This window comes from Haplochromis burtoni, unplaced genomic scaffold (genome assembly GCF_018398535.1).
Source record: "Haplochromis burtoni strain Fernald_Lab_line unplaced genomic scaffold, NCSU_Asbu1 Contig_1, whole genome shotgun sequence".
Taxonomy (NCBI): domain Eukaryota; kingdom Metazoa; phylum Chordata; class Actinopteri; order Cichliformes; family Cichlidae; genus Haplochromis; species Haplochromis burtoni.
Genome location: NW_024582362.1, coordinates 185,230 through 209,907, shown reverse-complemented (window position 1 = coordinate 209,907; position 24,678 = coordinate 185,230). Strand labels below are relative to the sequence as shown.

The 24,678-nt window shown below is 42.0% G+C and overlaps 1 protein-coding gene across 2 annotated transcripts in view; it reads right to left on the bottom strand.

Moving 5' to 3' along the window:
* Positions 1-24,678, bottom strand: part of ptprn2 (protein tyrosine phosphatase receptor type N2) — a 146,903-nt gene that overhangs the window by 5,724 nt on the left and 116,501 nt on the right. For both annotated transcript variants that reach the window (XM_005912387.3, XM_014330314.2), the window contains exons 12-19: positions 23,258-23,473; positions 20,218-20,421; positions 14,530-14,677; positions 11,489-11,562; positions 7,481-7,558; positions 4,356-4,475; positions 3,348-3,514; positions 827-880 (exon numbers count right to left, since the gene is read on the bottom strand). In XM_005912387.3, coding sequence (XP_005912449.1) covers positions 827-880; positions 3,348-3,514; positions 4,356-4,475; positions 7,481-7,558; positions 11,489-11,562; positions 14,530-14,677; positions 20,218-20,421; positions 23,258-23,473 — 1,061 coding nt within the window. The remainder of the gene's footprint in view (positions 1-826; positions 881-3,347; positions 3,515-4,355; positions 4,476-7,480; positions 7,559-11,488; positions 11,563-14,529; positions 14,678-20,217; positions 20,422-23,257; positions 23,474-24,678) is intronic.

The following is a 24,678-nucleotide window of genomic DNA, read 5'->3' as shown; positions in this document are numbered from 1 at the left end:
GTCACGTGGTGGATAAAAATCAAAAAGGCAAAAATCAATAATCACACTTAACATTCCTGCGAAAATACCTGAGCAGATCTGAATATTTGATGATGCAATGAATGTGATTATGTTAAACCTTTGCACACAAGCGTACATGTGGTCTTGAGAGCTGCATGGCAATTGGAGAGAGGGGATTGGGTTTTCTAAGGCACACTGGGGACAAAGGCTTTTAAATGCATGCACCTCAGGAGCAGAGGAGAGGTTGAGAGGCCAGGGGCGGTTCGAGAACAGCTTTTTGGAGAGCCTTGCTTTTCCATTACTCCAGAGATAGCCCCATGAAAAGGCTTCCTTTGTGCCCACCGGCCATTCAGCGGCTCTGCATGTTAATTGCAAACAAGGCGTGGACATCGCTCTAATAAAGGCAAAGCCAATAAAACAGGAGAGCGGCCCGAGCTCCACAGCTTCATTAATCCACTGCTAGACACTCAGTCCATACAGCTCCTTCAGAGGGAGAGCAGGCTTACTGGCCCCACACATGACTTAACAGGATGTGACTATTAAAAGTGACCAGACAGATACCTGGTGTTTAATACGAACCAATCAAGGCCAGTTAACTAACTCAACCAAATGGGAAATGGGAGTGTATTCGGCTGTGCCATGTTATTTACATAAGAACACAGTGAGCGGAATAAACAGCAGCTCCGGTGGAACCAGACAGAGTGAATGGACTGAGCGGGTTTAAGTAAACAGCCTCTCTCCTCCAACACATAGGCCACGACAAACACTCTCTGTCCCAAAGCAGCAGGGTCAGCCGCTGTCACAGGGTTCAAACGGTTATACTTGCCTGCAGTGGACAATTATCGGGCAAGATCGACCTCTGTAGCACTTGTTAACCTTTCTGAAATAAAAAAAAAAAAAGAGAGTAAAGTTATTGTCATTGCAAGCTTGGCATTAAGCTGTCTTAAGTGCACAGGCTGCTACATCGATTCAGGAAACAATTCTTTTATTTATTTCTTTTTCTTGAATAATAACAATAATAATCAAAACAAATGCGACTCGTGAGGGACTTGGGGCGCTGTGGCCTGGACGAAATTAATGACGGCAATAATCAAAGGGCCAAACACAACCACGAAAGATGCTCCCTCGTGTCAATCAATCCCGTTAATTTGAGCGCAGAGAGAGAGAAATCTGTGTCGCACCCTCGTAAATAAATTGAGCATCATTTCAGGCGGCGTTATTGTGACATGTGGGTGATGGATGTGGTGGTGCGATGTTGTGATTTGCCGACCGCCGACGCATTAACCCGAGCCAATTACGAATGTTATACACCACAGGCACGGCGAAGGCCAACGAGCCTTTTCACACCCCGCCGTTGCCATGGAAACTGACTACACCGAGAGCTTCCGCGTCTTTCCATTTCCTCTCGTTTCCCACCTTTCGGTGACAAAATGAGAAGTATCTCATGGTATCTATAGCTGATCTAAGCTTGCGTGCACTAATATGTTTCATATAGTAAGTATAATGTTTTGCATGAATAGAAATATTGATAGCTTGTGCTATATTTTTGTAGTTTTGCCATCTGAATGCTGTATTTGTGACCAAAATTCTTAATAGCACTTAACATGTTTACCAGTATTGAAAAGCACAGGTGTGTTTGACGTAACATCATTGTGAGCTGTGCTGTTTATCTGTGAAGGGTCCAATTATAGAGGACCAAAGCAGCCAAAATTACAGCCCCCCCCCCAAAAAAAATTAAAATTAAAATAAATAAATAAATATTCATTATTTCTGATGCCATCTTTGCCAAAACAGTGATTTATGGAAATCTGATGAAGATTATCAACGAGTTAATATCTGAGAATAAGTCAAAATTTATCAATAAACAAAATATTTAATAAAATACATAAAATAACACAAATAAGTGAATAAATATGGATATTAATACAAAGGTAAAAAAAATGCCCAAGAAAAGTAAAGATCTTATAGGTTTATTTTGGTGCATTTAATGGCATATTTTGTTTGTTTTGCCATATTTGGTCCTCCATACTTGGTGACTTAAAGTTTATTAAAATACATGTGCTAAAAAACTGGACATGATAGAACTCTTTGCAATATAATTCGATGCTTATTTGGGAGTAGAAGTGTTTTCTTTTTGATGCTTTTTTCCTTTGCACTTTTATGTGAAATCACATTGCATACTAATGCATACATTTTAATAATCTTGTTTGATATCGGAAGCATGACTAAATCAGAACACGCCTTCAGTGTAACAGCATACAGAGACGGTTGGAGTTCCCATGCAAGCCAGAGGAAGGAACAGTGTGAGGCAGAGTAGGAGGAGGAGGTGGAGGAGGGAGACTGAGAGTGGAGTGAGAGAAAGACAGTTTGTGCACAGGCCTGGCTGAGGAGACACAGTTTCCAATGATCACTTTTGTGACTATGCAACTGGGCTCATATTACTAGCTGCAACATCACAAAAATGACACTGGCAACCGCAAAATACAGAGTTGGCCAAAACCACAAAACCGTGAGTGTTGAGTGCATCGTGCGGATCTGAGACCTCTGAATCGCCAGAGAGCTTTAGATTCCCAATAACCTTCAGCAGCATTATCGGAGTTCACGGCAATTTAAGCGTGAGGGAGATCTCAACAGCAGGGCAAACAGTGTATATGTAATCAAAACACAAGAGAAACCATTACAGTAGTGTCTTAAACGTAGCTGACTGCAAGCAGATTAATTTGGAAGAATGGCAGCAACTCTGTCGAGAGAGGATGACACGATAAAACTACAGCTCCTCTTTTTCTTTCATCTGCATAACAAACCAGAGGGACAGGCTTCCATCTACAAATCAGATGCATCTATTCTTGCGTGGAGGGCTTTTCCTATCCCTCCTGGGTATTCCCAGAGGTGCTACTGCCGCTCTTCTGCCAGAACATATTATATGGAAAACATAGTAAGGTTATTCAGTCACTAGCTTTCCCCCTCTCCCATGTTTTTAGTGAGACAGCTCTCGTTTAATTGGGTGTTTGAATTAGGTGGTGTTTTTTTTTTTCTTTCTTTCTTTCTTTCTTTTCTTCCCAAGCCAAGCCAGGCAGTGCGGGGCTGTTAATTTGCTGCATCACATGTGCTGGAGGGAGGTGAGGGAAATAGGCCCAAGATGAAAGGGATAGTACAGAAACACAGTCCTTATTAGAACAGCCATTCTCTAGGACACCAAAAGGCAGTGGGGCAAAAGGGAGAGGGACCAGAGAGGCGCTGACAGAATACAGAATATAAGGGAGGGTGATTAAGAACAAGCTCGGGACAAAGGCTGCTTAGGAAAAAAAAGGTGGAAATCTGTCTGAAAGTCTGGATCTCCACTCTACCTGCGGAAGTCTAAGAGGGTCCTGGCTGAGCTGGGGATCCCACGGTCCATCCAGGACAGGAAGTGGAACTGAGTGACGGTGCGGGTCTCGTTAGTCTGCAGGTTTTTCAGGTAGAAGCTCCGTACCAGGAAGTCCTCACACCAGATGTGCTCAGACACCAAATTCACCTAAACGCAGACAAACAGAAAATCAAAATGTGATGTTAGGTTAAGGAAGGAAATGAGGAACATGGACACCTTCTTATAGAAATATCAGGGTTAGTTTTATGCCAAATATTTCAGTTTTCATTCACTATTTAAAGAAATTAGAGGTGCACCGGTGTAACTCACAGACATAATAATGACCTCAGCCTGTCAGCAAATGGGATGGTTTTGGTGTCAGTGGGCGATTTGTCATCTATTGCATCACATCACTTCCACCCAGGCTAAATATTCAAAGATGGTGTAACAATTGATGAAGGCGGGGTTGTGACTGTGAAACATCAGTATTGGTGTCATCCCAGAATTTCCCTAATAGAAAATAATACAGGAATCACAGTTTTGTGTGCTTCCTGCTATTAAATTAGAAACATTTTGTGGTGAAATGAGATGTGACTAAGACACCAAAGCACGTGGGAATAATTTGGCCATTTTGATTGAGCTGGGGCGTTGTTATTGTCGGCATTATTATGATAAAATAAGAGATTATTATGTTTTATAACCCTTTATGATTTTAAGTCTAAGATCCTGGAGGGACAGGCTCTCATACTGCTACCACAGTTTATAAATGCTACCGCTTAGCATGGAGTTTTAAGAATAGTATGAATAGATTTGTCTTATTTTTTCATGCTTCTCTTTACTTTTGGAGATTTCTACCCCCATAGCTTGCGCTTTTTCGCCCTTTTTTGATTGCTACTCTTCACACAAATTTCAGCGCGTAAAATCCAAACCTAACTGCGTGGTTAGACACCAGCTGAAGTGGGAAAACATGTATTTCGTGACCCTTCTGTTTAACCGCTTTCTCAATCACCTCGTATATATGGTAGACGTCAGATCCCTCGTCGGGCCAGTAGTGGTGGCACTGCTTCACTCCATTCTCTGACAGCGGGGTCAGCATGACGATGACGACGCAGCCGCTCTCCCACACCATCTACACGCCAGAAAAGAGACACCCATCAGTCACACCCTGAGACGACAAACCCTTTCATATGCGACGTTCCAGTGGTCCTAACCCGCAGCGCCGAGAGCAGCGCCGAGAGCGTTACTGATACACGGCAGCGTTGTATTACAGAGAAATTGATTTCTTAATCTTCATCCAGGAAGTATGAATAAATGTCACCTCTCCGTGTGTGACAAATGATAAATGTTGGGCTCGAGCAGCAGGAGGGCGCGTCATGTGTCGCCCTCTCTCTCACGCTCTCAGTCGTCTGAGCGAGATCACAACATCTACTGCTCTGATGCTCCATTTCATCTTATCACAACCTAATGTGTCCTTGGAAAAAAAAAAAAAAACAGGCCCACGGCAGCCATTAGGAAAATGAGGAGGAAACGTGGGTTTTATGATTGCTATAAAAACACAATGGCCTTGACTATACACTAATCACAAGCTTCTGTGATCCAGCCCAGTGGACACATTACACGCCAACTGTGCCAACTGTGCCAGAATGTGATGAGATTAGGCAGTGATAATGTGTGTGTGTGTGTGTGTGTGTGTGTGTGTGTGTGGGGGGGGGGGGGGTTTTTTATTTTTTTTTGTACAATTTAGCAAATATTTGATGGTAGCATTCATATTTTCCACCTCCTATCTTCCTTTTTTTGTTTTTGTAATGGGATTAGCAATTTACAGGCTCCAAAAAAGACATACACCAGCTACACTTGATTTGCATAGACAAAAAACAAACTGAAAATGACCTGAGTTGTGCCTCTGTGAACTCATGCATGGCTTCTTTTTTTTTTTTTTGCATTCTGAGAAGGAGGGGAGGAAGGCCCAGCAGAGCTAAGGTAATAGCCAGGGAGGTGGAGATAGATGGAGGGGCAACGGATGAAGGGATGGAGGAATGAGGAGTGGAGGATTAGAGCAGAGCTGCCTTTCAGAGCACTGCCTGGGGCCGGTGTGGATTAGATAGGACACAGCAAAAGATTTGCACTCCTGCACGGTCCATTTGCATGAGAGTTGCCAGTGTTACCCCCGTTTGTTTACTTTTAATGGGGTAAAGAGTGTGTTTTTCCCTCATGCCACAATCCAAGGTTAACCATACTGAATAATGAATGGCTGCTAAGCATTCCCAGACACAGAGCTGATGTTCAGCGTGTCAACGTGTGGCTAATTTTCTATTATTTTTGCTTAATTGGGAAAGATTTAAAGATGAGTTAATGGCTAAGTAGCATTAGATAATGGAAATGGATTTATTCACCTGTACGGGAAAAAAAACAAGCAAACAAACAAACTAGCAGGCATACGAGAAAAAAACGAAATTATAATTAACGCCTTATTCATTTGAGGCACATTTTATTCCTATTTCAGCTGATGTGGCAATTAATGTACAATTTTCAGATAAAAGCCTTTGAGTTTTTCCTTTTTAATTAGTTTAAACACCACATGAGGGCAAAGCGTGTATGCGTCTACGTTTTGTGGGGAGGTTTAAGAAGTCATTTTACAACAAGTAAATATTCTCTGTTTGGTGTACAGCACCAGACCATGCTAAGCTTGGCTTCTCCACCCACCGCACAAATCGCGAGCAGCCTCCAACGTCTGTGCAAACACAAAGTCAGCACTATCATAATGATTCAAAATGAGTATCCGCTCAGTACAAGATGCAGAGTGCAGAGTGCAGGGCCAGCTGGTCTGTCAGGATTTATGCGCCACACTTTTACATCCTGGTCACGGCTAGCTGGAGTTACTTCACCATATGGAGGTGATGGGCCCACTAATTACAACAGTGCTGTCCTATTAACACATAAGACTGCCATTTGGCAACCATGCATCATTTAAGGCACACTTCCGCACAAGTTGACACGTTTTACAATAGCCTAGATCTGCTGATTGATTACAGGTCCTGCTGACATTTATGGACATGGAAAAGAATGCAAAATAGGCTTGAGGGGGAAAAGCCCCACTAATATGAGCAAATATCAGGATTATTTTAAATAACATTAGGTCTCCTGAGGCGTGTATAACTAGATCCTTATATAAAACTAAAAAGCTTCAGGTCTTGTGTACATATTCAGCTGCTGACACTTTTTGATTGATGAGTAGGAGCAGCAGCAGCACCATTACTTCTCTACCAAGTTTGTGCCTCTCATGAAATAACATTACATTTGAATGTAAGCATGCATTTTTCCTAAAAATATACAATTACCCTTCATCTTACCTCTGTTTGAGGGATGATTATGCTGTGCTGGAGCCACGGCTCCTATCACTCTTTCCAGTGTGTAAAGTTTGTTTCCACAGACTGAGTGGGGTGAGAAGTGACTATGGGCTACAATTTCAAGAGTTTTCTCACCTTTGCTTGCTTACATTTGGGGCAAAGTGACACCATTAAAAAGACATCAAATTAGGGATCACACTTGGATCACTTGGATACAGATAGAAATCTGGCAAATCCAAGGAAAAACAGGAATACAATGACCTCTTTTGCACCAACGTGGTGCCAATTCTGCACACATTTCTGCAGGTCTGAGACCCGTGGTTTACAGAATCTGCGAGCTGAATATGCCAATTATTGTTGGATTTCTTGTGGCAGACCCTCACGTAGCCAGCTTTTTGGCACCAGCACTGGTCTTTTAATAGTAAAAATGAGTGGGACCAGTTCTAGATTGAGCTCTGGCATTGTGCCAGTGGAAACAGCAAAGGAGCATCTTTTATGATTTCTAAATAAACTTAAGGATTCTGAATTATTAGAGGTTAGGATATCCTTGGTATAGTTTAACTCACTCTAAATGCACAAACATGTGTTTAGTGTTGGTGTGTTCAGCTTGATTTCCTCGCTGATCCACCACAGTAATCTTGACACGCCTTTCTTGGACACTCACTAGTTGGAAAAACAAATAAAACCTCTGGGTCAGAAACTGAGTACCTCTGCTGTGGTTCTTCCCTCACAGCTGTAGACACAAACAAATAAAAAGATGAAGGATGGACAGTTAATAGAGTTTTACCTGCCAGAAGTCTGCCACGGTGGAAGCTAGGGGACCCTGCGACGCGATGTAAGTAGGGTTGCGAGGGTCATGGTCCATCTGGGAGAGAGGGAACAGAGTGTGACATAGTGTGTGGTTGGTGACTGGTGGATGAAAACATATTGTCTGGTTAAGACTTCCATGAAATCGTCCATCTGGATGCAGAAACGAAATGAGATCAGCATCTATTGATGAAAACACTTGGCTTTCATTCCTCCTGCAAACCCTGTCGTATTCAGGATGCGAGTATTTTTACGGGGGTGATTAGAGGAAACTGGGACATGGAAGTAACTGCATGCTGTTCGCTGGAAAAATGTGGATGTTAACACAAGCTGAACACATATTTGAAGGATAGGTTTGTAGCTAAAAAATGCTTTTAAAAAATCACTCTTTTAAATAGATTTGGACCTTGAACTTTCCTCTTTATCTGCTAGGCAACAGGCACCTCTAATGTTGAACACAACCCATATTCAACGATTTTCTATGGGAGCAAATAACTGAACCTCTCTTTTTAAAAGCTATATATGTTATGAAGAAAGATTCTGTAGCTTCTCAAGGGGATTAGTAAAAAAATCTTATTTCCAACTAACCTGAAATTTGCAAAATAACTTCAATTCACTGTCGCTATTTTTCACTCTTACAATATCTTTGTGCCCTCAAAGACTTGATGAACTGCTTTCAGAGCTCTTTCTTTTTCATGCTTAGCTGTGTTTCTACATGAAACACGACACTGCCGTGGACTTTAACGCCTGGAGTCTCCTAACACGAGGGCGCTGAATGCCCAGGTGGGGTGATGGACACAGTTTGAGGGATGTGATTGAGATTTGAATGAAAATAAAATCAGCAATCAGATTTTACTGAATTAAGTTTCTATGGTTAACCTCTCGTGTCAGGCATACCAGTGGGGAACATGGTGACTAATTTTGAAGGGAAAGATTCACAACAATGCATTCTTAATGTATGTTTGACATCATAACGATAGATGACTCAAACAGTGCTGTATTTTTTGCACATGCAGAATAATATCAAATGTTGCAGACTTTCTAAAGAGTGCAGGAGTTTTTAAAAATTGACGCTGGTGCTCAGCACTGCCTCCCTTAAGTAAGAAAGTTTTGGGTTCGAACCTCTTCTTGGTTAGCTGGCTGAAGGTTTAAATGTGAGCATGAATGGCCTATTTCTCTCTGTTAGCCCAGACTGGTGACCAATTTAGGGTGTATCCCATCAAGCTACCCTGCTGGGATCGTCTCCTGCCCCCCTGAATTGGATAGGCGGGCGAATGGATGGGATAATTGAGTCATTGCTTAATTAATCTTCCACTGACTGACATCCACCAATGGAACTGAGTGCTTTTTTTTGCAGCACCGCCCTTAAATCTAACTGGGAGAGAGGGAGACACCTTCAAGCTGAACATCACGGTGACAGCAAGCGACAGGGTCGACTTTAATGGCGTTTTGATTTTTTTATGAAATCCCTTTTTTATGCTGAAGAACAAATTGTCAAGGACACTTGACATGGCCTTAAATGTTAAAGATCTAGTTTTCTCATTTCACATCTTTGCAAATTTCTTAAGCTCATTTGTCTCGCTCATGGACCTTGACACGCACCCTTAAAAGGAAAAATAATTATGGAGGATTTCTCCATGGCTCTAATACTACCATGACACTTCTCTCATGCTTAATATCCTGAACGACAGGATTAATTCCTAATGCTTTGAAAAGCTGATAAAAAAAACAAGCACGCAAGTTTAGTTGAATTGTTAAGAAAAATCAACTTCTTTGTTATTAAGAGTTTGGAATCTATTTTTTGTACTTTTTCGGAGGATTAAATGCGTTAAATTGTTTTGTTTATTTAAATCTACTCCCAGGCAGTGACGTAAATGTAACTCAACCTCAACAGAAGCAGCATTGTCAGACGCCAGCTGTTGAAAATCATTCGTTGTGTAAATGATTATTTTGGAGATTTTGGTTTTTTGGAGTAGTGAAATGCTTAACGCAGCAGATTCTCCCGGGATTCACAGTCGATGTTTATTTATGATTTATAGTTTTTATCTGTATAAGATGTCAGGCAGGGTGTCAGTTTTCATTGTATATGTAAGAAAACAACCACTGGGGAGCAGAAACGAAGCTCGGAGCGGAACATGCTCGCCAACGCACGCACACGGACCGGCTGAAATTGAAAAATGTTGATAAAAAGGACTCATCGGTGAAAGAAAAACTGCATTCATTACCTGCTGTTACACGTCAATTAGCCATGTCCGCTTTCTTTTTGTCTCTTTTTTGAATTCCTCACATGGTTTGGTTGAAACAAAACAAAGTAAAAAACCAATCTCACCCGCAGAAATAAAAGGGTGATGTCAAAAGCTATTTCCTGCACTCCGTTTAGCCAATCTCAAGGACACAGACATGCTGTAGCTGTGTGCTGACATCCCTGCATGAATACTAAAGCGCTAACATGAAAGAAAAGTCCTGCATTTCAGCTGTAGTCTCCCTGCCATTGTGGCAAGAAGATAGACTACAGTAAGAAAAAAAAAGAACCAACGAAAGAAAGCAAAAAATGCAAAGAAGTGCTCTTTGGTTTGAAGTAAAATAGCTTGTTCGAAAATAGCTCGCACAAATATGTGTTCACCGTGAAGCTTCAGCTTTCAACACCTCGCTGTAGTGTCTTGATCCCTTTTTTAAAAAATATAAGATTGAGAGCTCAGAAGCTAACTGCCAGCTCGAGCTCATCTGAGTTTGAAAACAAAAGCGAGAACAGGCGGGAAATCGGGAAAAGCCAGAAAAGGCCAGACGAGACAAAGACGAGCGGCCTTTGACCACTTCTTGCCGCTGCGCATTCCTTCAAACCATTCCTCGCGCTAATGATGATGTACATCTGGGAGCGCTGGCACCGTTTGTGGTCAACCATTAACCATTAGCCGAGCTTTTCACCGAGTTTGCGTGTCACCCGGTGCTTTGCAGGGAGCTCAGATCGCCCCCTTCCCTTTGCCTCTCTGACCCCGGATTCCCAGAAAGAAGCGACAGATTATTTACTCGTAGGCCGCTGCCCCTGAAGCTAATGAGGAGGAAGAAGCCGCATTGACAGACATAATTATCACAGTTTTGCTGGGCTCAGCCAGGGGTCCCTTTTGTGGTGTAATTACTGTCCTTTCATCCACACACCACTGCATCTGCCATTACTGTATTTCACCCATCTTCAACATCCGCCTGCATTTCTGCTTTAAGCCGCACCAAAACAGTCTTGCAGAACTTTTTTTAATCGAAAATCTTTCCCTACCTTCTTCCTCTGATTGATCGACGTTATTGCGACATTATTCTATAAGACGTTGCACTTCAGTGCTGTTTAAATAAGCTAAAAACCTCTATGAATATGCCATTAGTGAATATGGAGAAATAAATAGACCACCTAAAAGTCTCCATTGTTTGTTTCTGAAGAGTAATAGGCTTTTAGCGCAGCTGCGTGCACCCCGCCCCTCCCTCATCTATCTCCTCGGAAATTTTGGCACTGTATTTGAAATGCATAGTTTCCTGTTTCCCTTTGATGGAATCCCTTTTCAGCAGCCTCGGGGGAAATCATGACTGGCAATGTTTTGGGGGAGAGATATTTAAAAAAACATATAACCATAGCCCTCTCCAGTAGTCAGATCTTTCTGGATTTGTATGGGATACCTTTGCTTAGTCAAAAAAAATGCATAATTCTTTTTAGTGTGAATGAAAAAAAAGAAAAAGAAAGATGGGTATCTCCAGGGAGCAGCCATTTTGAAAGCAGTAAAAGTAGCAAGGCAGTTCAGCAAGACACAAGAAACCCACTGAGGCTCTCAGCATGGAGAACAAAGTTAAAAAAAAGATCAATGGGCTTGGATCAATCACTACTTTTCTCTCAGAGTAAAATCCAACCACAACAGGTGCTCTTGATACTAAAAAAGGGGTGGGGGGGCTTCAGAGAAAACATATTAGCCAAACTCTAGAACCATAATGAATAAAGAATACTCACAATTGGACTGGCATTGATGTAATCAGAGTTGCTGTGGTTGTTCTCCGCTTTCAAGGTGATCCTGGAATGATCGTCTGTAATGGAGATGCATAATTCATCGGTAAATATTTCCCCCCGCTTTTACTCCCTGCACAATAACAACAGAGTTTTGAGCAGCAACACAGGAATATGAAGCTGAAATGGCTGCGGGGACTGCAATTTCACCAGACTTTCATCATACGCACGCACGCTGTTCTAAAGTCCTGGATTGCTTCACCTTAACCAAGGAATGTTCCAAGTGAAATAATAATAAACTGTTTCATCTTAAGAAGTGTGCGAGTTCTGAACTTTCAAATCCTGTTCGTTCTTTTTTCTTTTCTTTTTTTCCTAAACAAGTGAAGCTGTTGCAAGAGTCATATAATGTATTTGTAATGGCCCGGAACCCACTTTGATTTGCTTGGAATTAAAGTTCATGATTTAAAATATTTTCATATATTTATGAACAAAAAGGCGAAATCAAGGAAAATAAAACATCTTTATGTGTTATTTAAAAAGAGTTTAACACTTTAGGCTCGTGAGACCTGCCCAGGTGAGGTCAAATTTGACAGTAACCAAGCAACACGCCGCCTGTCATCAGATTGCAGTTCAAATGTAGCTAAATCCTGATTGGTGCATGACACCGTGTGATACATAGCTACTGTTGCTATGCCCTGAGCCCTCTACAGAGTGGGTTTCCTTCCTATTTATCCCACTGCACTGAAATTGGCAGAAAGTCACCTGGAGGGTGTTTGTGAGAGATTCCCAGATATATATATATATATATATATATATATATATATTTATTTATTTAAAAAAGGCACTTGGAGAATCCTGAATGGAAATTTACGGGAGAGTTGTGCAACAAGTAAGACGGTGTCAGAAATAAAGCTTTCTCACACCCAGAACCTTATTTTGGGTCAAAGTCAGGAAGATTTTTCAGTGTTTAGCATCACATTTGAATGGTGGGTGTGTACATGCAGGTTTTATGTTCTGGTGATTATTAGAATATATATGACTCATAATAGATTAACTTTAACTAACTGGGAAATCCCAGCAAAGCGAGCTGTGACACAACTTTCACTGCTCTGATTTCACTCTTCAAATAAGGAGGCGTCACTAACAGATGCTACTTATTCACATGTTAACCTCCTGTTTTGACTGAGATTCCCAGTGTTCGTAGTAGTTGTCGTTTCTCTGGCTCTCTTTCACAGTGTGTCTGTTTTTTCCCAGTCTCACTCCCCTCACTCCTACCCTACCACCAAATGGCCGAGCCTTGTTCCTCCAAAGGTTTCTTCCTATTAAAAGGGAGTTTTTCCTTACCACCGTCGCCAAGTGCTTGCTCCGGTTTGCTCTGTATTATTGTAGGGTCTTTAACTTAAAATATAAAGTGCCATGAGGTGAATGTTGTTGTGAGTTGGCACTATATAAGTAAAATTGAATTGAATTTCAAAACTGTGCTGTCAAGGACGGACACCGAGCTGTAAATCCTTAACTGCCATAATTGCCATACATCAGCACACTGCTCACAACTTATGGGCCAACTCAGCTCCCACATAAGATAAACAAACAGACATAAGTATAATGTAATTTCAGTTTGTCGAGAAGGAGGCGTAAACAGTTAATTTTGCTGTTTGGCTCCATTCACCTTTATCTCAGGAGCTTCATTTGGGTGAATTACAGCAAATTTTGGTGCAGGTCTGCTTGTGTTCATTTATTTTGGTGGTCACATTTTAAAGCATGATTTACATTTACTTCAATAAAATTATAGGCTTTTGTACAACTGTTACAAATACTATAAAGGGCCAAAGTTTCAAAAAATGACATCGCTTTACGTGCATGTGACCCCTCTAATCCAGAAGCCCAGACTTCAGACTGCTCTGAGCATTTTTTTTTCTAGTCTTGGAGCCTATGTTTTCAAAGAGAGAGGATATCCCTAATATGGTCATCTAAGGCACACACAGCTGTGAACAGAGGTTATTTGTGAGGTGCAGCCAATCAGAAGAAAGCTGGCTTAAAGCGAAAGGAGCTAAAATGACTTGTTGCAGACTGAGATGCTGCATCAAAGCACCGCATAAGATAATACTTAATATTCATTTTGAACTGTGAATCATCCAAAAAATCTAGAGTTTAAAAAGTAAGCAGAGCAGGTCGGCTTTAAAGAAAGACTTATTCACCCTCCAGTGTTACGTTTTTGGGTCCCAGTTCATTCTGAACTAACTGAAAATCACAGTTCAGTGAGTGGAATTTCTCCACTAATGAGAAATTCTCAGCTCTGCCTAACAAACCTTTTGTCGTGTTATTGCGTCTCTCTCTTCTTTAAAATGTGTGAACTAATGCTAAAATGTAGTGGTGGGCTGAAATAAAGCAAAACATTCTCATGAAATAATGTTTTTGTCCTTCATGGTAACGCTAGCTAGTAATAATACTTTAATTACAAGGGATTAATGTTCATTTCAACCTTTGGATGGTTTTGATGCGTCCTTTGGATATACTTGCAAGAATTAGCCAAGAAAGCAGTTATAGTCACATTCAAACTGCTTTAAAATCATAAAAACATCACTTCATCTAAATTTTTTGGAGATGCCCAGTCCCAGTACAACTTTTAACTTTGATATTCGGTGACTCTCAAACAGGTATGCATTTGTCCCCATTGAAAATCCTCTTTGGCTTTAATCGAGAGGATGCGAGAGATGCAGCAGGGAGTCTCCTCTCACTACACTGACAGACACTTATGGGGTTTCTGGAAAAAACAGTTTAAATATCGCTCTTTGGCTAGATTACTAATTACTAATTATTTGTTCATGTTTGAAGCATATTTTCCACAGTGTTGTTTTGGCATGTTTACCCAAATGGTTTTATGTTCCTCTTTGGAGCATCTGTTCACAAATACATCAACAACATTTATGAAGCTGCATGACCCTGCCTGGACTGTTCCAGACTTGAGGATCGTACTAACATTCCTGCAGAAAAAAACACTAAAGCAGACAAAAAACAAACAAACCAAACAACCTGAATGGACTCACATGCGACCACGGCGTCAGAGCGGTTCCTCTTGGAGTTCTGCTCGCCTTGGCCCACGCTGCAGGCGCTGGGCTCTGCCTGGTAGGAGCACAGCGCCTCCCACTCACGCTCCAGACGGTTCTTGTTCTTCAAGTGGTCCTCCATGTATGACTAGAGGAAAACAGACACCACCTCAGCCACCACTTCAAACGACAAGCCAGAACCGTGCAAGAGTTCAGCTCGAGATATGGCTGCAACAAAGAAATCTGATTTGTTTTTGCACTGAATTTGGTTTAATTAAGTAAAAATAACAAAAAAAAACCCACTTCACCTTTACCTCACTGGAGGTTTCTGGTTAATGCTCGATGTTAATGCTTCATTGTATTTTCTAACCCATAAATAAACTAGAGCAAAAACACTAAACCTTAAACAACAGCATCCTCCTTCAAGCATTGATCAGCTGTCATGTCGCATTATTATTCTAAGCTGCTGTACAGCACGGCAGCTAAATGAAGAGGAGGCTGCTGAAGATCTAGGTGGGGAAGGTGTGCTAATGCTGGCGTCTTTGTGTGTTTGTGTGTTTGACCGAGAAGAAACAAAAAACACACACAATTAAGACTCCCTGAAAGGTTCGTCTGCATTGGAAATACTTCAGGGGTGTTTCAATCACGTCCCTCACTGCTTGCACAGCCGCTGATAAGATTGTCTGCATTTAAGCTGTCGCTTGGAGAAGACAAAATTGAATTCGCTAGAGAGACAAAGATGGAAAAAGAGAAGGGGGAGGGGTATAGGCCTCTGTATGTGCGTGTGTGTGTATGTATTCACCCAAACCAGGGCAAGTCTTAGGGAGCTTAGAGGCTGTAGCTGGCAAGAAGAGTCTTTTTTAGCACAGCACAGTGTTGCACTTTCTCTCCTGTATCATGGCTCCCCTCTCGGCGGGGTTAAATGGTTTAGTCCGCTATTGTGTGAGACAGAAGATTACAGACTCATAAACTGATGTCAGGGATCAGCTGGCTAATACAATGAAAGTGATACCCAGATGTGCCGGGTTTTCATCCCGTATTAAAAGCAGTATAGGTAGGCCGAGCAGAGAGGCGACGCTCCATTGTCACAAATCCGACTTATTCACTTCTGCCTGTCATCGAGAATCCAAGTCTTTGCAGCATAGTATACATTAATATATATATATTCATAGATGATAATCACAAATAAGCTTGTCCAAAAACACAATAGCCAATTATTCTGGTGATGAATTCAGAAGTCCTCTGCATGCCTGAGAAGGATATTAGCGCTTAAAAGAAAATTACAAATCCTGCACACAATGGAAATCAGAGTTTATTGTTGGCCACAGAAGCAAAAGGTGTTACACACGACCAGGCTGAGAACAATAAAAAAAAGCAGCTCTTGTGGTTAATGCAGCTGCATAATGAGAGAAAATGGTGGCACAGTATGCCCTATCTGAACCCATTAATGACAAGAAGTGATCGTCCTAAAATACTGCAGTAAATTTCTACTCTTCTACTTCCCAGTCCGAATCTGCTGTTTTATGCATGCAAAAAAATTCAATTATTAAAAAAAAGTCCGTTCTAACACATGTATATTTGCATGTGCTGAGATGTGCATCGCCTAGAACACACACACACACACATATACACATACACAGCGCTGTCTTCCCAGGAAAATGACAGCATGCCATTATGGCCACTTGACAGAGCCTGTCACCACTATGCTCTTGTCACCCTGTACAAGTACTTTCTGCTTGCCAGCCTGACAGCATTCCACCTCCCCTACCAATATTACATCTCCATGTACTTGATATATCCACTCTGAATTGCATCCCATTCTATTCAAACGATGCCCTGAATCGATTGCATTCCAAATTCATATTTTCGCAACTTAATGCAATACAGCCAGCAGGCCCTTATCGAGCCCTCCTGCTTCTAGGAGGAGGCAGTGGACCACGGCGTATTCCAGAGACAGGGTAACGAAGGTTTAGTGAATGGGGGGGATTATGTCTGCCAATCAGAGGGCTGGGATGGGAGGCCTGGGTGTCAGGGAAACAATGTCTAATCCTTCCTAAGCAGTCTCCTCAGCAGCAGAGGGTGCTGGGTGAAATCAGGATGAAGGGACGACCAGGGGAGCCAGACACAACAGGTAACACATTACTGTCAGGCTCCGCTGTCAAATTAAAACAAACAATGGTGGGAACAGTTTGTGCAGGGACCTTTATGATATGTCGAACAGCTGCGAGACGTGAAAAAGAGCATTAACGTGTACTGTGATTTGTGTGACTAATATTAGCTACATGAAAAGAACTCATTGTGTTGCTTTAAATGAGGCAGCAAATTGCCCCCCCCAACTAAATATAAAATTGCAAAGAAAAAAACCCCACAAAAACGCTGAGGGCAGAACATGTTGCACAAGTCAGTGGCTATTTTTCCTTTGCCTGAGTCCATTATCCTGTTGAGCAAATAATTTATCATTTAAAAAAAAATGAACAATAACAACTCAACACAATAATGAAAAAGGGCCTCCAGCTACTTAATTATTGATTTCTTTCCCCTCTTTTTTCTTTTTTCAGTTTTTTTTTTTAAAGAGAGAGGTGATTAAGCCAAGGGAAAACTACAACAACAGCAACGGCATCAACATTTTGACCCTGTTCCTGCACAGCAGGAGAACCTGCTCAGAGGTGTTTTGCTTTGCAAAGTTTGGTGCCTGTGAACCCCTGTCCGTGGTGCTGAAAAGCTGCAGAATCACAGAGTGGCACATGCTTCCTTTTTACACATCTCTTAATTATTTTACATACATAAAATGTAGAGGTTATGGCATCACAGTGTAGCTGAAACAGAAGAAGAAAACAAGTGTAAGACACCAGAGGCGTGCCAAAGCTCTGGAAAGCACAGCAGATGACTCAGCACACAGAGGCATCCAATTTTGGTTTTGAAGTTGGAAGTCGTTATGCAAGTCTTAAGGTGGGCCACACAGTGGGACACAACATCGTAGTTCATTTATCCTGACGGCGTGTGTGTGTGTGTGTGTGTGTGTGTGTGTGTGTGTGTGTGTGTGTGTGTGTGTGAGGTGTTTGGGGCTCAAGAAGGAAAAAAAAAGAACCCCCAGCATGTGTGCTTTGGAAAGCTGGGTATTCATCATCCTTCTCCACACGGTGTGAGCTCCAAAGAGCGGGAGCGGCGAGATGAGAGGAGAGCAGAGATCGGAAAATATAGGTCTGAGATCAGTGATAACAAGGCAATCTCACACATGGTTTCATGTGAGATGGTGGAGGAATTTTAAAGAAGAGGCCCCTATAGGACATCTCCATGTCAATCACGGCCATGAAAGAGAAGCAAAGGCCCCAGAGTGTTTTACCTTTCCACAGCGAAGCGCTTGCGTTGCTGCTGCGAAGAAACTAGGGCTAATAATAACAGCTCCTAGAAATGATTCACAGTGGCTCTTTTGTTATTTGCAAGGCTAAATGCTTTTCTATTGTCAATGTTTTCAAAAGAGGCTTCACAAACAAGCCTTGACGAGTGCAACAAAACCCATCTATTACCAGCAATACAAGGCATTACTCAGATTCACTCTCATTCATTATAGCCTCCCAATATAAAAGCTAGACATGCAGTGTGATGAATGCTCTCTCCATTAATGGAAACACTGCAAGGCATCTATCCATCTCTTTTATCAAGCTTGTTTCAAATGAATGAAGCAAAAGTTGTGCAAAATCAAACCATGCATTGTGTGTTTGTGGAAGTATTGGCAACCAAGAGCTTTTTCAATCAAACGAAAGAAAAAAAAAAGAACAATATTTCTAAAACATCCAAATGACAATCAGATGGGTAATGATATTTCACTTTTGTGCCGCTCTCATCACGCGAGACATTGTCTACCTTATTTTGCTGCGGCGGTAAGAGAAAACGGAGGCGGTAAGAGATGAAAATGACAGAGAGGAGAGAGAACCGGGACGGAATGATGAAGAGGGAAAATGAGACAGAAGTAGGAAGAAAAAGTTGGAGGAGGAGGAGAAAAAAAAATATAAAGACGCCAGAGCCGAGATAAAAGCAGGAGGGAGAAAACAGCAGGAAGAGTAATGAAAAAAACAAAAAACAAAGATAACAGGGTTCTGAAGGGAATGAGGTGAGAGAGGGATGAAAAACACCATCCAGACAGATAAACAGAGAGAAATAAAGCTGTTGGTATTCATACAGGACGTCTTAAAATCAGACACTAGCATACAAATTCATCAAACAAATAAAAGGAAGTGACAGCAAACATTTTTCTATACTGGATTGGCTCCAGTATGCCAGAATATTCCAAATTAGGTGTAGTACAAAATACATTACACTGGCAATCTTCATTTAACCATGCAGGCACTCTAAGCGGCATGACGTATAACAGACATTACCTCATGGCTCCTCAAGGTGGAGCTAAAAAGCGAATGAGTGCAAGGGTCTTAACTGGCTTGCAGCAATAAATGCATAGCTGAGAAGCAGCAGGCAGCCAGGGAAAGCAAATCAGAGTGCTAACCGATTGAAGCAACACACAATGCCAACACTTGTATATTAATCCCACAATGCAGTGAGTAAATTCTCTCTTCTGTGCGAATATCGCGATGTATCGTGAATGACTTTATGGCCATTTATCGAGTATCGCAGAATCACATACATATGACATCATAAGGTACTTGAGTCAGTGTTCATTTTTTAACATTAAAATTAGATTTTTAAACCTATTAATTATATAAAAGTAGATATTTCAGTCACTGATCACTCATTTTTGTTGTTCTTTCAAAGAATTTTAAGCAATTTCTTTAGTGTCAACGTATTTATTTACTTGAAAATATCATCGGACTTCTTCCCACCACTATTAGCTGTCGATTTGTCCATTTAATGACCCGTAACAGTATTTTCCCAAGCATTCATTAGGTACCACTAACCCTAACCCACTGGCTCTCAAACTGTGGTGAGGGACAGAAACAGGTGGATACAGTTTGCTGATGCTATTGCACTTTCAGCTTGGATCCTTTTTATTTTTTATGACTGTTAAAAACTGTGGGGTGTGTGTGTGTGCGTGTGAACGTCCTTCTGAAGTGGGGTATGCCAGGAAAAACTTGAGAACTGCAGCCTGAAACCATCACTCTCAGCTAACAATTTTCACCTCTCAAGTTCTCTTGCTAGTTTTCACAACAGTCTGCGTTCTGCATTTGATTACAGTTATTTCATTAGACAGACATTACTAAACGATCACTCAGATCTCATTAAAGACATCCCGCGTGCACTGTTGGAGCAGGTATTTGTGGATGCCAGCTTTTTCGTGCTTTATGGATATCCTGATCTGTACTTTTATGATTAATGTAGCAACTCAACACTCACCACCCTCTGGTGAAGTGCAGTACCAAAGGCTGGGAATGTCTGATGTAGACTTGTGACTGTCTACTGAAAGCTGACCCTACTTACATAGCTTAGGAGTCTCACACACTCGACTAAACCCACCCTGGCAGGTTAAGTGCATATTTATGAGACATGAAGGGATGTTTGTGCTTGTTCAGTTGAAACAGTCAGACGCTAAGAACCACAAATGCTCTCTGAGGGCTGGACAACAAGCCATGTTACCAGCCAACCTCCATTTAATAACTCATCTCCTTCTTTACCCCCTTTTTCCACCTCATGAATCATTACTTAAATTATTTCTGGAGCCAAGGCAAAGCTTCTTACCAGTATCATGTGACCAGTGGAGATGTCCATGTTGGATGGGACTGGCTCTTCACACCAGGAGGAGGTGCTGCTGCGGGTCGACGGGCTGGCTGCGGGGCCATCGCTGAACTGAGATGACACGCTGTTGAGCCGAGAGTGGCGCAACGTCTCCGGCCGCTCGACGCGCTCCGATGTTCGTATCGCCATCCGCTGACGACACAACTCCTGGGGATTACAGGAGACGACGATGGTGAAGAAGTGGATAATGAAGAGCGCAGTTCTTCCTCTTTGCAAGCTCTTGTGCATTTATCTTCTTTTCACGCACGTAACAATAGCTTTATGTGCTTATCCTTGCTGTGAGGGGCTGGTTTCTGTAAATGCACCTTGTGAAATCCTGCATCTCGGCTGAGTTGATCTGTCCTCACTTAACTGTAGATTAATGGCTTATCCTTGTGGATTATGGAGCTTATACTAATTATGTCAAAAATACATGGTTGAGGAACCCTTACAGAATAAATTCAGTATGTCACACCTTGCTGCCACACAAACAACTCCCTTCAACGCTAAAGAATGGATCTTTCACAGCATAATCACCCCACATCCACACGGTGAACTCAAACTCTGCACAGCAAAAAGTGCCCTACTTAAAAAAGAAGAATCTGTTTTTAAAGGATTTGTTTTGCAGAGAAGCAAAGGAGATACAAAATGAAGTGCCACTATTGCAAAATAAATGAATAAACATTTCCTGTGGCTTAAGAAGCCACTTCTATTAAGACCACACGTCTTTGTAGTCTTAATGAGTCAGTTTTTCTCCCATCATGCCTCAGTGCAGAGACAGAGGATTAACCCTCTGAGATCTAATTTGTCATCCTAGCCCCCAACACTTAGCCTAACTGTACCCTGATGTTATAGTGACAAAATTCAATTAAATGAGTTTTAATGCATGTCAGTTAGAATAATTATTATAATAATAACAATTATTTGTGTTATTTCCCTTATTTTGTTTTCTAAAATGACATATTCTGATGGTTAGGACCATCACTATTGGTTACTTAGACCTCAGGGGGTTAAACAGTTCAAGACTGAGCATTAACTACTAAAATGACCAGCACAGGGTCGTATGCCTCGGCCAACAAGTTACATTGGAGTTTATATTCATGCCTGTTTAGACCCATGGAAGACTTTTAAAGGTGGATGCCAAAGATCAATTCTGCATCAGTAAATTCCAGAAACACAGTCACAGTCTCTTCCTCCTTTTCCCGAGTTATGGCTGGAAAACCTGGCTGGGTATAAAATGTTGCTGCATTATGTATTTGTTAGACATTTGTGTGAAATTCTGTCCCTAAAAGTCTCTTGTGATGTAACCTTGATCTTTGACATACGACCATCAAACTCTCACAACTTCACCCTCTACCGCACGTTTGCGCCACATGTAATGAAACTCCACCCCGTGACGACGCTCTATCTCACTCAAAACACTCCGATGATAGTTTATCAAATTTGAAGAAATTCGCCAAGAGCGTTCCTGAGCTATTGTGTTCACCCAAAAAAAGATGTATGAATAAATGGGCAACGAGAAATGATAACGCCTCTGGCCATGCATGTTGACAGCGCTGAAGCATAATAAAAAAATATATAAATATATATATTAGAAAGAAAATCTGATGAATTTATGCAAGCTTACGTATTACATCTGCTTCCCCACAATAAGGTGTGGCTTCACTGGATATTTCCACGTTAAATTTATAATCTGTAAGCCCCACCGTGTTTAAATTTGGGAGGCAAAGCAGTCAGCTCCACAGAATTCATTTCCATACTCAATTAATAACAGTCAGGGCAGGCGGGCCAGTGAAAATGCCTCGTGAAAGCACATGCTATCTCATGATGAATCATAGCGATATTTCCCTCTGGAGCACAGGCCTCTCTAAGCTCTGGTCTTGGATCAGCTTTTCTGCCATCGGACTTTAATGATTAGAGGCATGAAGCAGTGCCCTGGGCCTTGGCCCCAGGGCACAGTCCAGGTCCACCTCATAATTCATCCTACTTCTCAACATCTCTGCAAAGCCCTGTGCTGTACCAGCACTGAGAAATGGTCCCATAAGAAGGGAGTGGGATGCAGTTAGTGCCAGAGGAGAGAGACACACGGAGCCCAGGGAGAAGCACGGGTCGTGAGATTACACTCTCCCCGTTACCCCCTTCTTTCAGACAACTAATCAGAATGAAAACAGGGCCAAGGGGAAACAAAATCTACAGTCCGTGCTGCCATTTTACAATAACACCCTCCCACTGCAGACAGCTCTCCCCGAACAACTCTGTATGTCAAGCATGGAGTACACACCCACAAGACAGCAGAGTGGCTAGCAGAGGACGAACAGGTACCGGATTTCACCTTAAATTTGCACCGATTTTCATTAATTTATGATAATCAAAGAGTGGAATTTCAGAGAGAATATTTTTGCATCTATTCTTAATTTGAATATTTTTTCTTTGATATCTTTTTAATGGTCATCACCATAACACCTCAGCCTTTGGAAATCAGCCTCGTGAAAACCTGATAAAATATTGAAAATGTTAACGTGACATGCAGATAAATGTGTTCTGAGTGCCACGCTGGGCACAGCTGAGCCCCAACTCTGAAAATCAATACAGCCCAGGCTGCCTGTTGCCCTGGAGGAACTGAGGGAATAGGTCACAGTGGCGGTCTGCTCCCTTTCTCCTACGCAGACACACACAATTCACATGAAAGGGTAAGCATATCTATTGGAAAAATGCTACTGGCAAAGAAAAAGGAAAGATTTAAATACGCATGACAATGTTTTCCTGTTAAACTACTAAAACATTTAATAGCACATAAAATAAAACAAAACAACAAAATCGCTGCATCAAAAAATGGTCCCGAAAAGCAGGTGGAACAAGAGTCACTCAAACATGAGCAGACAAACTCTCACAAACCAATTGGATGATCGGCCGTATTTGAACAGAGGGTGCTTCCCTCCAATAGCAAAGCACAGGATAAGAATCCCGGCCTCTGACTGGCTCATAGCAAGGAGGCTGGTCTTACCTGATAGGTTGCAGTGGCATCAGTACTGGTGTCAGTCCCCAGACTGGCTAGCTTCTCCTTCATGTGTAGGTGCGAGCGCTGGCGCACGCAGAAGAAAGTGGCCGACACTGCCACGGCCACCAGGATGAAGAGCATGCAGAGGACGGAGAGCAGCAGGAACTGGCCCGACTCCACCCTGGTCTCCTTCACCACGGGGATCTGGGTCAGGCTGCCTCTCTGGAGGACACGCACATAAACAGAGAGAGAAAAACGCTGTCAAGAGCGGTAAATGATGCCAGTCTGTCTTTTTCCCAGACTGATGCAGTCGCTTTTGATTTACAGCAACCTCCATATCAAGTCTGCAGTGCATCAATTTTCACCTGAAGGCTTGTGTTGGGGAAAAAATGTGGATGCAGAAGTGATGCAAGTGCCTTGTCACCTTACCTCCACTTCCTCTCCCACTCTTTCCTTCCACCCACTGCCACTGTCTGACTGGCCAGTCTCATTAGAGAGCTCTAACTCTGGCTTGATAATATGCATTCAGACTCAGTCAACCCCTATTACAAGCCCCTGTCCAGTCCTGTCTCCTCACTGTGCCCCACTATAGATATTTACAACCCCATTTAGTGCTGGCATGGCACGGGCTGGCACTGTGCAGCTTCAGGAGGCCTGGATACTAAAAGCTGTTGCTTAATTAGCTCCTCTGGTCCTGAGTTTGGCTGGATTAGGCCCTGGCCCAAGCTGCACAGCTAATGGCTACCAGGACTGGGGAGACACAGGCGGCGCAGACTGGACCCTCACACATACACTACTATCACCAGTTCAGTAAAAAACAAGAAAAAAAAAAGCTTTTCAAAGATTCACACCAACGCTGCATGTTAATTTAGACAGTAGTTTCTACAGCAGACCAGGTTTAATGTGGTGTAACATCATCTAAGAGATTTTTATCAGTGTAGGTTAAAGAATAGGCCCTATGTGTTGATAATTGGTCCACTTGTGGCCATTTACTATAACAATAAATCCCCTGTAGGCCTCGCTGATACATATTTTGAGAGCATAACAGTGATAATTAGGAGCAATAATGCAGACGGATAATTAAAGATACCTAAAATGTAGCTGCTAATAAGACTGCCTGTGCTGATTGCATAGGCATCCTGTCAATTTGTCTTTGCTTTGAGCTCTGCAAAACAGAGGGGTGCAATTTGGCCCAGCACAATTTGCCTCACATAAATCATCCTCACTGTCCTCTGCGATTGACGTAAAAACATGGCGTTTCTGTAAAAGCCAGATCTCTGCAGATTTTGATCAAATTTTACCAGCTGCACACATGCCAATAGCTATGCATCTGCAAAAGGGCAATATCAATAACAGTGCACGAATACATCAGCAGGCTCCTAATTGTCTGCATGCAATATTGAAAGATTGATGGGTGGAATGAATCA